Here is a 16,420-nt window from a genome sequence, read left to right as displayed (position 1 = left end):
TCAGAGTAGTGATGGCAATGTACAAAAGAGCGCGCACAGCTGTAAGGACGAAGGATGGGAACAGTGGTGAGTTTGAGGTGAAGGTGGGAGTGCATCAGGGGTCGGTACTAAGTCCACTACTATTTGTAGCTGTGATGGAGGTGCTGGCTCAGAACGTAAAGGAAGGTTTACCGTGGGAGTTGTTGTATGCAGATGATCTGGTGTTGATTGCGGAAAGTATGGATGGACTGAAGGAAAAGATGAACACGTGGAACGAATGTATGGAGACAAAAGGTCTGAAGGTGAATATCGGAAAGACGAAGGTGATGGCAAGTGGTAAAGCATGTGGTGAGGTGGAAAGAACTGGGAAGTGGCCCTGTGCTGTGTGCAGGAAGGGTGTTGGAGTGAACTCCATTCAGTGTACAATGTGCGCTGAGTGGGTTCATCAAAAATGTAGTGGTCTGAGAGGGTCATTAACCAGTGTGGCAGCTACATTCAAATGTAAGGTGTGCACAGAGGGAGCTGCAGATGGAGGAAATGTTGAGTTGGATCTTGGAGACGGCGTGAAGCTGGAAGGTATGAAAACATTTTGCTACCTCGGAGACATGCTGAATGGAGAAGGTGGATCAGACTCGGCAACGGTTGCTCGAGTGAGATGTGCATGGAAGAAGTTTCGGGAATTGAGTGGCGTGCTGATGATGAGGGGAGTGTCGTTGAAGCTGAAGGGAAAGGTGTATGCTGCATGTGTGAGAAGTGTTATGATTTATGGGAGCGAGACATGGGTAATGAACGTAGAGCAGCAACAAAGGTTGGAAAGGGTGGAAATGCGAATGGTTCGACGGATGTGCGGAGTATCGTTGAGAGAGAGGAAGACAAATGATGAATTGCGAAAGATGATGGGAATAGAGCCTGTGATTGATGCTGTGAAGAGGAACAGGTTGAGATGGTTTGGTCATGTGTTGAGGAAGGATGAAAGTGACTGGTTGAGAAGAGTGATGGAAATGAATGTAGAAGGAAGTAGAAGACGGGGAAGACCGAGAAAGACTTGGCTAAAGATGATGGAAGAAGAAATGCGGGCAAGGGGGTTAACACGGAGAGATGCAGAAAATAGGGCAAAATGGAGAAGATTGTCATGGGGACCGCAAGGCTAACCCCCGCTCTAGCAGGGAAAATGGCCTTTAAAATGCATGCATGTTGTTATCAATTGGCTAATAGCATACCTCAACCACCAGTGTTTCATCCGAAGCTGTAACCTTTTGAAAATTAATTAAATAAGTCATTAATCCCCAAAAAATTAATTTATCAATCAATAAATACTTATTAATCGATTAATTGATTAATCAATAAATCAAAAATATCCCTAATAGCCACATCACTTGGTCACTGTCGTGTCCGAATATCAGTTTCCTAGCTCAAAAAGTGCCTGAGATATTGCCCAGATGAGAAAGAAAATAAATAAGTGATTAATAACGAAAATAAATAAATAATAATCGTAAAATAATGAAATTATTAATAAATTAAAATTATTAATCCAAATTGAGCTAAGGTGCATCCAATTTCCTTTGATAAAATCCTCGAGATGTTTGTACAACTTGATGGGAGTCCACCTGTGGCCAATTCAATTAATTAAAATTAAATTTAAAAAGTAGAAATTGTGATTTAATTATACAAAATAATGCTAATCAAATGCATCAACTCTTAATCAGACTTTTCACTTCAGTGCTATGGCCTTGTGGAAAGCAAAATAGAAAAAGTCAACTTGGTTGCCCATACAAGACTCACCAAGGGTGTTAAGTTGTGCACAGGCAGCCAAGGATGCAGCAAGACGAGGCATGATAGTTTTATTTGGACCCACGTCTAGGCCAAAGTCAAGGAGACATGTCACAAGATCCATTGAAGGCGTGGAGAGGATACGGCGATCTGAAAGCAGGTCCTTCGGGCCTAGGGGAAAACATAGCATGCGACTGCAAAATAAAATAAAAACAATAACTATTTGCCAAAATGTATAAGGAGGCTGCGCAATCCCCTCCAAAAGCACTGGAATACATTTGGCTGCATATTCCTCTCCGCATATATACGAGTACAATGTTTCTCTGAGTGTTGTACCATCCACCTAATGCGGTGACAGCTCCGTGTATACCTCTATTTTTGCTAAGATGCACCAACTAATAGCGACCTATGCTGAACTTAATATTCTTCATATCTGGAAATTTCAACTGCAATCATCCTCACTGCCTTAAAAACACAAATGTTTTCAACCGAGAAGGTAGAGAAATTATGATCAGACTAAACTCTGCCTCGGCGATAGCAGGAGATGGAATCAGTACTACATGGCATCTGATTTTACTTCAACACTGCTCAATTCAACCTGTCTTCACCTTACGCCACCTCTTATTTGCTTGGACGACAGACAATATCACTCCAATACACAAGAAGGGTACAAAAGAGATACTCTCAAAACAGGTCAATAAACTACTACAAACTAGAACGTCACTCGGTAGAGCGCATACCTCTGCCAGGCTGAACAGTTTATGTTTTGTTTCCCAGTGATAGGCCGGATCTGGATTCGGATGTGAACCAAAATCGAATCAGCTTGTTCTTGTCACCGAACCAATCAATGCATCCGCCAAGTTTTGTCATAACTCGTCCACAACATTTTGAAATACCATACTATATATCGTTTTTGGCCCCATCTCTCAATGGTGAAGAACCACTTTAAAGATTAAAAAATCCACGTATCCGGATCCGGATTCAGATCTTTATCAAAACTGAACAAAAGCTTCCGTGTCACTCTTCCAACCTGTCCACCAAGTTTCGTCCGAATCCGTCCACAACCTTTTGAAATGTCGTGCTATATATCGTTTTAGGCCCTATCACTCAGTGGTGAAGAATCACTTAAAACATTCTCGTATCCGGTTCCGGATCTTCACCAAAATCTAATCAATTCGTCCTTGTCAAACACCCACCCTGCCCACCAAGTTTATCCAAATCCGCCCCCAACTTTTTGAGATATCTTGCACACAAACAGACAAACACAAAGACAGAAGTGAAAACATAACCCCTATCCATCACAGATGGTGGAGGTAATTATAAGCAAAGTTATGGAATACATAATTCCTGCATCTGACACCCAGTCCTCCTTCTTCTCAAACAGCAAGTTCCCTGATCACGACTTTGGATTACACTTAGTCACTCAAATTCGGATTCATTGTAGTTTCTCTCTCAACAATAGATGGAAGCCCTGAATATTAAACATGAGGTCAGGTATATGTTTCTGGATGCAGCATGAACATTTGACAAAGTTTGGTAGCCTGCTCCGTTTGCCCAGCATTCTGCCTGTGCCATATACAAAGCCAACTTATTTCCTGGATTGCAAACTTCTCCAATCATACTTCAAGCACTTGGCTCTCAAAGGAATCCTTTAATCTGCTCTCCCAGCAAATGTTGGAGCGCCCCTATTAGGCATCATCTTGGGCACAATCCTGGACCAGTGTACTTCATAGTTGGAAAGCCCCAATTAGGGGGCTGTTCCTCATAATTGGAGAGCCCCAATTAGTATCCCATAGGTCATTACATTGATGACCCAAAGGATGCTCAAGAAAACTTTTTTGCTTTCCGCAGATGACTCCATATTATGCTTTAATATAATGATGTTTATTTGTGCATACGTCCTGTTCTAATTTAGCTATCTTTCCCCATCTACCGGCTGGTTGCTATGTGGCCTTCCCTCTTCTCATATTTTCCGATTGTTTGCCCATTATATTGCTTGTTGCATCTTGTCAGTTTTTTTTTAGTTTTTTTGGTATACAACATCGAGGCTCGTGAAAGAGCCAACATTAATCACACAAAAAGTCAAACCGACACAGAAAAGACAAGATGGGGAGAGGGGGAAGGACACAAACACAACATTTGAGAGCAGGGACATCGAGAGAAATGTGGGAGGGAGAGGGCTTGGGGGGAGGTGGGAGAGGTATAAAACATATGAACACTGCAAGGACTTCCAGGAAAGAAGTTGGAATTTCAAAAAAAAAGTGTATCTGGGGTGAATTAGCAGGGGTAGAAAAGATCAAGGTTTTGGATGGGGAAAGATAAGAGATGGTGGTGAACAGCTGTTTTAAAGACCTGGAGGGAGGAGTGGGATTGAAGAGAGTGGGGGAGTTTGTTCCAGAGGTGGGATAAAAGGGGAATGGAAGAGTGAAGGTGAGCAGAGAGCCGAGATTTTGGCAGTTTAACCATAAGAGGGTTGCTGGCAGATCTTGTGCGACCTGTAGGAATATTAGGGGGACAGAGCACAGAGACTGCTAAAGTTGATAAAACACTAAAAAGTTGACGAAGTTTAGCTGAAAGTTCAGCTAAAAGCTAAAAGTTTAGAGTTGCGACAGTGACCAAAAAGACGTGTCTGTGCTCACTGCCAACACTGTTAGTGTATTGTCTTTGCACGCTCTTTAACTCGCTCTTCTATGAGCTAAAATTGTATGTACAAACGAAAACTGTCCAAACACGAAACAGACAAACAAAGCAAATGACTCTCAGAAATAATGTTTGTTTATTGAGAAATATCATCTTATATTTTCTCATCTTCCATAATGATCTTTCATTAAACAGCACAAAAACCCATCATTGTAATTATGAAATACAAATTGGTGTCAGATGCATGATCTTCTTCAAACCTGAAATATATTCAGCATGGATTCTGAGTGAGAACTAATCTGGTCCGTGTAAAACTGACTTAGAGAGCAGAGCACAAACTTAAACTTCACCTTCACTATTCCTCCCCAACTTCATGAGATAGAGAATATCAGCACTTCATTCAAATCAGACGCAACAAGGTTCATCATGGAGGAAGTAGTTTGGAAAGCCAGATGCAAAAGGGGCGCTTACCTGCAGCTGGCACGACTGGGTAGACAGTGAAGCGCCAGCCCCAGCCATTCACAGAACCATCACTGATAAACTTCCAACGGAGTTCTTCTCCACAGACACGGAGCTCACTGGACCAGTCAGACCACTCACGTCCTAACCAAGAGCATCACAGTTATATTTAATAAAATGTAATTAAAGACTTCACAACGACAGCTCAGACAAACACAGGGTGACATTTGTTTCCTTCCATGTGGGAGGTGAGGTTATCATGTACTGTCGGACCCTGACATTCACAGATACACTATTCTCGGACCCAGCGTATGCGCAGTTGATAAAATGTAACATGCTTCAACATTCGTGGGCCTGTGCTTCGTTTATTTGCAGTTTTTCGCGGTCGCATAATTTTTTTTAACCGCGCTATAAGTATAAGCGAGCTGAGCAGCCTGTCCCCCCGATTCACGCAATGGACCGAGCTGCACAGTCTGTCCCACCATTCACGCTATAAACCTAGCTGCACAGTCTGTCCCACCATTCACGCTATAAACCTAGCTGCGCAGCCTGTCCCACCATTCACGCTATAAACCCAGCTGCACGGCCTATCCCATCATTCATGCTATAAACCTAGCTGCACGACCTGTCCCACCATTCACGCTATAAACCTAGCTGCGCAGCCTGTCCCACCATTCACGCTATAAACCTAGCTGCGCTGCCTGTCCCACCATTCACGCTATAAACCTAGCTACGCAGCCTATCCCACCATTCACGCTATAAACCCAGCTGCACGGCCTATCCCATCATTCATGCTATAAACCTAGCTGCACGACCTGTCCCACCATTCACGCTATAAACCTAGCTGCGCAGCCTGTCCCACCATTCACACTATAAACCTAGCTGCGCAGCCTGTCCCACCATTCACGCTATAAACCCAGCTACGCAGCCTGTCCCACCATTCACGCTATAAACCTAGCTGCGTGGCCTGTCCCACCATTCACGCTATAAACCTAGCTGCGCTGCCTGTCCCACCATTCACGCTATAAACCTAGCTATGCAGCCTATCCCACCATTCACGCTATAAACCCAGCTGCACGGCCTATCCCATCATTCATGCTATAAACCTAGCTGCACGACCTGTCCCACCATTCACGCTATAAACCTAGCTGCGCAGCCTGTCCCACCATTCACACTATAAACCTAGCTGCGCAGCCTGTCCCACCATTCACGCTATAAACCCAGCTACGCAGCCTGTCCCACCATTCACGCTATAAACCTAGCTGCGTGGCCTGTCCCACCATTCACGCTATAAACCTAGCTGCACAGCCTATCCCACCATTCACGCCATAAACCCAGCTGCACGGCCTATCCCATCATTCATGCTATAAACCTAGCTGCACGACCTGTCCCACCATTCACGCTATAAACCTAGCTGCGCAGCCTGTCCCACCATTCACGCTATAAACCTAGCTGCGCAGCCTGTCCCACCATTCACGCTATAAACCTAGCTGCGCAGCCTATCCCACCATTCACGCCATAAACCCAGCTGCACGGCCTATCCCATCATTCATGCTATAAACCTAGCTGCACGACCTGTCCCACCATTCACGCTATAAACCTAGCTGCGCTGCCTGTCCCACCATTCACGCTATAAACCTAGCTACGCAGCCTGTCCCACCATTCACGCTATAAACCTAGCTGCGCAGCCTGTCCCACCATTCACGCTATAAACCTAGCTGCGCTGCCTGTCCCACCATTCACGCTATAAACCTAGCTACGCAGCCTGTCCCACCATTCACGCTATAAACCTAGCTGCGTGGCCTGTCCCACCATTCACGCTATAAACCTAGCTGCACAGCCTATCCCACCATTCACGCCATAAACCCAGCTGCACGGCCTATCCCATCATTCATGCTATAAACCTAGCTGCACGACCTGTCCCACCATTCACGCTATAAACCTAGCTGCGCAGCCTGTCCCACCATTCACACCATAAACCTAGCTGCACAACTTGTCCCACCATTCACACCATAAACTTAGCTGCACAGCCTGTCCCACCATTCACACCATAAACCTAACTGCGCAGCCTGTCCCACCATTCATACTATGAACCTAGCTGCACAACCTGTCCCACCATTCACACTATGAACCTAGCTGCACGACCTGTCCCACCATTCACACTATAAACCTAGCTGCACAACCTGTCCCACCATTCACATTATAAACCTAGCTGCACGACCTGTCCCACCATTCACACTATAAACCTCGCTGCGCTGCCTGTCCCACCATTCACACTATAAACCTAACTGCACGACCTGTCCCACCATTGACACTATAAACCTAGCTGTGCAGCCTGTCCCACCATTCACACTATAAACCTAACTGCGCAGCCTGTCCCACCATTCACACTATAAACCTAGCTGCACGACCTGTCCCACCATTCACACCATAAACCGAGCTGCACGGCCTGTCCCACCATTCACACTATAAACCGAGCTGCACAGCCTGTCCCACCATTCACACGATAAACCTAGCTGCGCAGCCTGTCCCACCATTCACACTATAAACCTAGTTGCGCAGCCTGTCTCACCATTCACACTATAAACCTAGCGGCACAGCCTGTCCCACCATTCACACTACAAACCTAGCCGTGCAGCCTGTCCCACCATTCACACTATAAACCTAGCTGTACAGCCTGTCCCACCATTCACACGATAAACCCAGCTGCGCAGCCTGTCCCACCATTCACACTATAAACCGAGCTGCGCAGCCTGTCCCACCATTCACGCGATAATCATAGCTGCGCAGCCTGTCCCACCATTCACACTATAAACCTAGCGGCACGACATGTCCCAACATTTACACTATAAACCTAGCTGCACAGCCTGTCCCAGCATTCACGCTATAAACCTAGCTGCATGGCATGTCCCACCATTCAGGCGATAAACCCAGCTGCGCAGCCTGTCCCACCATTCATGCTATAAACCCAGCTGCGCAGCCTGTCCCACCATTCACGCTATAAACATAGCTGCACAGCATGTACCACCATTCACACTGTAAACCTAGCTGCACAGCCTGTCCCACCATTCACACTATAAACCTAGCTGTACAGCCTGTCCCACCATTCACACGATAAACCCAGCTGCGCAGCCTGTCCCACCATTCATACTATAAACCGAGCTGCGCAGCCTGTCCCACCATTCACGCGATAATCATAGCTGCGCAGCCTGTCCCACCATTCACACTATAAACCTAGCGGCACGACATGTCCCAACATTTGCACTATAAACCTAGCTGCACAGCATGTCCCACCATTCACATTATAAACCTAGCTGTATGGCATGTCCCACCATTCACGCGATAAACCTAGCGGCACGGCACGTCCCACCATTCACGCTATAAACCCAGCTGCGCAGCCTGTCCCACCATTCACACTATAAACCTAGCTGCACAGCATGTACCACCATTCACACTGTAAACCTAGCTGCACAGCATGTCTCACCATTCACACTATAAACCTAGCTGCATGGCATGTCCCACCATTCACACTATAAACCCAGCTGCACATCATGTACCACCATTCACATTATAAACCTAGCTGCACGGTCTGTCCCACCATTCACACTATAAAGCGAGCTGCACGGCATGTCCCACCATAAACCTAGCTGCACAGCATGTACCACCATTCACACTGTAAACCTAGCTACACAGCACGTCTCACCATTCACACTATAAACCTAGCTGCACAGCATGTCCCACCATTCATGCCACAAGCCCAGCTGCACAGCCTGTCCCACCATTCACGCTATAAACCTAGCTGCACAGCATGTACCACCATTCACGCTATAAACCCACCTGCACAGCCTGTCCCACCATTCACGCTATAAACCCAGCTGCACAGCATGTACCCACCATTCACACTGTAAACCTAGCTGCACAGCCTGTCCCACCATTCATGCTATAAGCCCAGCTGCGCAGCCTGTCCCACCATTCACACTATAAACCTAGCTGCATAGCATGTACCACCATTCACACTGTAAACCTAGCTGCACAGCATGTCTCACCATTCACACTATAAACCAAGCTGCGCAGCCTGTCCCAACATTCACGTTATAAACCCAGCTGCGCAGCCTGTCCCGCCATTCACACTATTAACATACCTGCGCGGCATGTCCCACCATTCACACTATAAACCTAGCTACCCGGCCTGTCACACCATTCACGCTATAAACCTAGCTGCGCAGCCTGTCCCACCGTTCACACTTTAAACATACCTGCGCGGCATGTCCCACCATTCACACTATAAACCTAGCTGCGAAGCATGTCCCACAATTCATGCTATAAAGACGCTCCACCATATCTACCACCTGCTGTACAAGACGTTATCACTCACCAGCATCCCCCACAAACAATGGGCAGACTACTTCACCCCTCCCTCAGCTAGCCACAATTCCCGCACGACTACTTATGTGCAGCATGTCCTGGGTCTCAATCATTCTCATCGTCCTGCTTCCTTGATTTGTGTTTTGCCTCTCGCTCCGTTCATTGATCAAACGTGGCAGGTCTGGGCACGATTGATGCCTGCGCAGGTACAAGTGATGCGCTGAGCGATGAAGGTATGAGTGGCCTCAGTCCAATCCGAGTGAGCAGGGGATGGTTTGACTGCTTCAAGAAGTGGTACAGTCTCCAGAGTGTCAAACTGTCGGGCAAGCGTGCCTCTGCCCACCCAGAGGCAGTCAAAACGTTCCCTGCTCAACTCATGTGGCTCATCGATGAGAAGGGCTCCCTGCCAGAGCCTGACAGGCAGCTCTCGATCACACATTTTTTTTCCACTCTGGTCCCTCCACCCCATGAGCATCAGCACCATTTCCTGCCTGTCCTGTCTCTCCTGCCTCCCTCGGTGCACATTTCAACAGCGACCTCACCTGCAAACTCACCTGGGCCCTCACCTGCACCCACTTCAGAAAAGTTCATTGAGTTCACTGGAGTGGAATTCATCATCATTTGAAAAGTTGTGTATGGTTGTGCAAATAAAAATTTGAAATGGTACCTTCTGTTGTTGTCTTTTACTTTTACGGTAAGGTTGGTTAAGCACTTTTAATGAACCGCAGACGCATTACTTCAATAAACATTGGAAACGATACCTGGTGTTGTCGTTTGGTTTTTATTTGCAAGCATTTTCTATGAAACTAATTGTGTGCCTTCGCTGTCAAAAAATTTTAAACTTTGAAAATTTTCCCTGATGAATGAGGAACCACCAGGAACCTACAGCCCCCCATTTCCATTGAAATCATGCCCGACATTCCCGGTGACATTTGCGGCTTCAACATTCGCTGCATTTTTCAAGAACCAGGAACCGCCGGGAATGTATCCCCCCTTTTTCCATTGAAGCAATGCCCTGGAAATCGTGGTTTCGACATTAGCGGCATTTCTCAAGAATCACAAACCAACGGGAACATATCCCACTTTTTCCCATTGAAAAAAAATGCCCTGACATTCGCAGGTTCAACATTCTCGGCATTTTCCAGGAACGTATCCCCAGCGAATGTCTGGGTCCGACAGTATCGATAGGCTATTTATGAAAAATGCCCATGTGTATTTCACCCGCAGACATGAGTGCAGATGGTAATGTGAATTACTCAGAATCAAAATTCATATTTTTATCATTTTACTATCTTCCACCCCTCCACGACACCATCCCCTATCCTAACCAATGAACCAAAGAACCTTGACTTGACCAGCCCAAAAATCCACTGTAGGAGGAAGGACTCCCTCAACATGGGCCATTTTGGTATGGAGTATTCAATTCAATTTGAGGCCATTGGACTCCAGTAAATGTTCTAATTTCATCTCCATACAGCGAACTCAGGTCTGCCTCTCCTTCCCCCAGGGCCTATTCTAGGTTGCCTTTAAATTATTGCTTTCCACAAATTGTAACAATTGTCCATTCTTTTTCTATGTGTCCAGTCATGTTATATTTCAGGTTTTGGATTGTGATTAGATATTTGCTTGTGTTCAAAACAATGTTTTTTCCCACTGTTTCTAATGCTCATGGAAGAGTTGTCACAGACACAAATCGCCAACTCTCACGCAAACACACAACACAGTATTTGACTCCAGACAATCACGGCCATTGATAATGGCAAAATAAACTTCCTGGTGAAATATGGGTGTCGGCATTTCCATTTAATGGCAGCACTATTTTTCCTGCAGTCAGTAGGGCACCTTTAGGGAGAAATCTCCCTCTTCATGGATGCCAAAGAACAGGATTTGTTAATGTTCTATCCTCTAAATGCTGAGCAATGAGCAGGGAGCAGGGAGCAACACGTAGCATTTTTAAAGTCTTTGGTACAACTTTGGCATACATGCGTGCGTCTGCATTTTAAAAATTCATTTTCTTGGCAACCATTGGTCCGACTGACACGAAATTTTACCATAGGAACGTCTCCACTTGTAGAATTGTTTTATTCATAATTATGACGCCATGGGTCACGTGGTACGGACACCATCTTGGAAAAACTTTACACCTCTATCTCTGAAACCGCTCAATGGAAAAAATTGAAACGTGGCTCATTGTCCAGTACTCCCTATGGGGAATAAGATATGTTAATTATGATGTCATCGGTGCCTTCATTATGACGTCATAATTTGACAAGTACAATGCTTGATCTGATCAGTATGAAAAAAACAATTCTCTGCAACTGTTGGGCTGATGGACACGGGCATTTCACCATAGGAGTGTCTCCTCCTGTAGAATATTTTGATGATAATTATGACATCATAGGTCATGTGGTACAGGTGCCATCTTGGAACAAAACAAAAAAGTTGCACCTCTACATCTCTGAAACTGCTACATGGAAAAAATTGAAACGTGGCTCATTGTAAAGAACTCCGCATGGGGAATAGGTGTTGTTAATGATGACGTCATTGGTGCCTTAGTTATAATGTCATAATTCTACAGGGACAATGCTTAGTCTAATCAGTTTGAAATTTCTTGAGCATGATCTACGCAACAATTATATTAGAGAATATAAATGAATGATGTCATCGCTCACATGGTCTGGCAGCCATATTGGATCAAAGAAAAAAAACCTTTTGAAAGCAGAAGAGTTAGCTCGCACTAAGTTGACTGCGCAGGGTAAGTATTCTATGAATACCATCGAGTTATATGCACATCGCATATATACGACAATAAAATTGGTTCACGAGTTATCAAGTGACCACTATATTCGTCATGTGTGTGCGTCTTGTCTGTGTGTCTGTGTGTGTGTCTGTTTGTCCGCAGCATAACTACCCGATGATATCATCCGATCTTAATGAAACTTGGGTGGGAGGTTGATATCATGATCTAGTTGTGTCTGCCTAGAGTGGGCGTATTGCGCCCATTGTGGGCGGAGCCACGACCGAAAAATGTCTTTTTAGGGGGTAATAGAGTTCAAGCTACATCTTCTCCAAGGGGTTTGGTGGAATCTGACAGGGGTTTCGATATTTGGTGAGGCAAATGTCATGTGTCTAGCCCCACGGAGCTCGATTTTTCATTATTTTTAAAATTCATTCATTTATAAAAAAAAAATTTTTTTTTTTTTCCATTTCATTTTTCACCGAATTTTCGGTATTGTGTAGCTAGCTAACCTCATAACTGATTATACATTATTTTCTATCTCATTTCAAGGTCAGTAACCTTCGTTTTGACATTTCCGGGCCTGTTTCGGTTATAGTCCGTCCTTTGTCATTGAATACCGCTCGCTCGTGAACCATCGTCGTCTCCTGACTTGTCGTCATTATTATTATTGCAAGTTGGCAATCATTGCACAGGCTTTGATGAGCCTAATGGCCTCCCCCACGTTCAAGAACAGGAACTCATATTTTTATAAATTAGCAGGTACCCACTAAACATCAGAGCAATGTAAAGTGTGACTTCAAGACCTCAACTCCACCCACCACAAACCCAAAGTCATCAACCTCCGCCTCCCGATCCCAAGTCCAAAACCTCCCCCTCCAAACCCAAAGGATTCAATCCCCTCCCCCACACCAAGCCTTCAAACTCCCTCCCCACCTTCTCCACAACTCCTCGCCCCAGAGACTCAACTTCCTACTACCAACTATGTCCTATCTTTGAAGAGTGGCTCATCCTACTCCCAAACCAAGCTCTATGTCTTCCCTTCCCCCCTCCTCCCACTACTAAGATGAAAAGGGCATTCCCACATCAGTCATTACATGTTTCTTCATTACCTCATTGAAACGGTTGAACATTTAACTCTTTTATTTTCCTCCCCTATTACCAGGTTATCACTGACTTCACAGAAACAGCAACAGAATGGTTCCTACATGTCATGGTTCATCACAGTTGCCTGTCCAACTCACAATCCCAAGAGATAAGTGGAAACCTTGTGGAATTGCAGCTCTCAAGTGACCATGAGCAGCCCAATTGTGCTAATATACATCCCTTAAACCAATTATCTTCATCCTGATATATATATATATATTGTAATAAAAATGAAGAAAAGGATTCGAATGGAATGGCCTTGAGAAGGGAATATAACGGGTTGCCCGAGAAAGGAGGGGTTTTTTGGTTTGATATCTGTATTGTGAGCGGACGCTCGAGAAAGGTATGACGGGGAATGAATTATTCACTTGCTTATGAACAATGACATGCTAGTGGAATCTTTGCTGTAGTTCTGATATTATTCTTTGTTCTGTTCATATGGGGTATGTGGAGATAGATTCCAATAAAGCCTCATATCTGGAAACAGAGGTCTCGACTTGATTTCATAACATTGTGTTACGGTTTTTAGAACCTTCACTAGTAAATTTGAGTAAATGTTTCCCTCATAAATGATCCCCTGTAAATATCCCCATCAATTGGCTTTATTAAAGATCGCACCCTAGTTAGTCCATGTACAACACGTAGAGAACCATAGGACCTCTCTGTAGTTATTTCATTATTATGTGTTTCAGTTAAGGATCTGTTCCCAATAGTAGAATCTGCGTTGCATTAATCAAATAAGATAGGCCCCTTTCAATTTTCCCAGTCATCTCTCCCGCTCGTCAAAAGGCAGTAACAGTAGGATAGCGTCGCTGCCGTTGCCTTGGGCTGTTTGCTGGCACCAAGCCGCCATTACGCACGCGGTCTCAAGCCGAGGAAAGAGGGGGCGGAACCACAAGAACAAGGTGTGGCACGTCGACTCGTCATCAGAGGTGGAGCCAGCGAGCCCTTGCCGGCCAACCAGCGCCGAGGTGAGCCGACCGGTAGGCGTGTCGTCGGAGCCGGCGGCTTGATTTCTACACGGACAATAAAATCGGCTGCGAGGGACTGCTTCGAGAGACGAGTGAGAAGGTACAGATGAGGTGAGAAGGAGCTGGGAGTGCGCCACGAACTGCTGATGGTAACGGACTGCGCAGGGGACCGTTGATGATACGAACCTTGTTCAAGAGAGTGAGAGAGCGTTGGCACGAGCCACATATTACGTACGCCGTATCCCAGTTTCCCCGATATATGCAACGTCCGCTCGCGGTCCACGATACGCGCTCGCTGCCTGCCAGGGTTTTCTCACCACGACGCGAGTCGACTCCTGGAGCCGGACCTCGACGCCTACCGTCTGCCTGGACCTTCTCCTCCTTCCAGCCATTCCTTCCTGCCATTCCCTGTTGTGTGAGTCTGTTTGTTTTGTCCTGGGGTATAATATAAGACTGTTTTAAGGCTTGCCCTGTGTATCTTCTTCTTCTTAGCTGTACATTCCCTTTTCGTTTCTTCTTTGGTTTTGGTTTTGTATATAATTAATAAATTACACCTGTTCCTTCTTATTCTTTGGGTTTTCCTCTCATCCGATCGCTTTAGTCCCTTCTTACCATTGAGTACCTGTGGCAGGATTCGGCCAACGTTGGGAGTCGGGTTAGTCCTTTGTTAATGGCTCGAGCTGCGGATTGCTAAACCGCTCGGCAATCTTCGATCTTATCCGCGGCTCAGGCGGGGCTCATTTCCTCGCTTACCGGAGGGCGCTGGTAATTAGGTCATACGAATAATTGGCCTACTACCCTATTCAGCGCTGACCAGAAGTGACGTGATAGCTCCAGGACCGGCGGAGACGGCCAGCTTAACAGGACAAGGGGATTAACCCCCCCTTGCTAACGGGAGTGCCGTCCCCCGGATCCGTAACAATATATATATACACACACACACACACATCGTTAAAAGTAAGCGAGATTCTCGGAACTTCGCGGACAATTGTTGCATAGCTATAATTGTTGCATAGTTCACACTCAAATTTCTAACTGATCGGACTAAGCTTTGCTACTTGTCGAATTATGTCAGAATGAAGGCAACAAAGACGTCATCATGAACAACACTTATTCCCCATGTGGAGTTCTCTACAAAGAGCCATGTTTCAAATTTTTCCATGGAGGAGCTTCGGAGTTAAAGAGGTCCAAACTTGTTAGGTTTTCCCAAGATGGTGCCTGTACCACATGACCTATGACAACATAATTATCAATTAAATTTTTACATGAGTAGACATATACTATGGTGAAAACTTTGTGTCAATTGGACCAATGGTTGCCAAGAAAATGAAGTTAAACAAGATGGCGCCCATACCACATGACCAATGATGTCATAATTATCTCTAAAATTTTCTGCATGAGTGGACGTACACTACATAAAAAATTCTTGTCCATCGGACCAACAGTTGTCGAGAAAATGATTTTTTTTTTAATTCAGACATACATACGTACGTGACCGATCGCTTTTCCCGCTTTTCGCTTTGCATGCGCGAGGTAATAATTTTTCAACAGGAATAAACTTTGCCTCGAGGCCATGAAGCCAATACCAACTTCGCTTAACTGCTCACCTCCACCTATTGCTCTCAAAGAAGTTAAATCACCCAAACTCCAAGCTCTCACTATCTGCCACGAATTTTTTGGGAAAAAGACATTTCAAAGTTGACTTCCAAAGCCAGTCGCCAACTCGGCATCCTGCATCATACAATATCCTTTCTTAGCACACCTGAACTCCTATCAATCTACAAGGCCTTCCTCCGCGGCTTTATGGAGTACTGTCTCCCACCACCCCCTCACCCCTTTGAGCATTATTAAAATGTTCCGTGATGAAGCTGAATCTATGGGCCAATCACATTCCCAACAAAAAACAGGTCGGTGGTCTCTATGCCTTCCACCACCTCCTTTCTGGTGTTACACCCTCCTCTCTTTCCGTGCTTTGCCTCTACAGGTTTCTGCAGGCACACAGTCCGGCATCAACCCCCTTCTGGTGAAACTACCAAAAACTAGAATCACTGCTCACCTTCACTCATTTGGTTCTCTCTTTTTCTCACCTGTGTGAATTTCTCTTTAATCTCATTCTTCCCTCCAAGTCTTCAAATGAAGACAACTGTTCCCAAGACACCCCATCCAAAACCATGACATTTTCTACCCCCGCGAAAACCCCTCTCCTTCAACCCCCAAGCCCACCATTTTCCTTCGATGCCCATCTTGTCCACCCTGTGAATCCTCCCCTACCCCTCCATTCCTCCCCACACCTATTGTCTGTCCCTGCTATTGGTGTTTTCCCCCCTATCTCTACTGTTGCTTTTGCTCTATA

The 16,420-nt window shown here is 45.5% G+C and overlaps 1 protein-coding gene across 4 annotated transcripts in view; it reads right to left on the bottom strand.

Moving 5' to 3' along the window:
• HERC2 (HECT and RLD domain containing E3 ubiquitin protein ligase 2) overlaps window positions 1–16,420 on the bottom strand; it is a 425,948-nt gene that overhangs the window by 76,567 nt on the left and 332,961 nt on the right. For all 4 annotated transcript variants that reach the window (XM_078766738.1, XM_078766740.1, XM_068132745.2 and 1 more), the window contains exons 72-73: window positions 4,861–4,992; window positions 1,762–1,920 (exon numbers count right to left, since the gene is read on the bottom strand). In XM_078766738.1, coding sequence (XP_078622864.1) covers window positions 1,762–1,920; window positions 4,861–4,992 — 291 coding nt within the window. The remainder of the gene's footprint in view (window positions 1–1,761; window positions 1,921–4,860; window positions 4,993–16,420) is intronic.

This window comes from Myxine glutinosa, chromosome 12 (genome assembly GCF_964187855.1).
Source record: "Myxine glutinosa chromosome 12, kmMyxGlut1.1, whole genome shotgun sequence".
Lineage (NCBI taxonomy): Eukaryota > Metazoa > Chordata > Myxini > Myxiniformes > Myxinidae > Myxine > Myxine glutinosa.
Note: the sequence above shows the minus strand (reverse complement) of the source record. Positions and strands in the feature narration are given on the sequence as shown.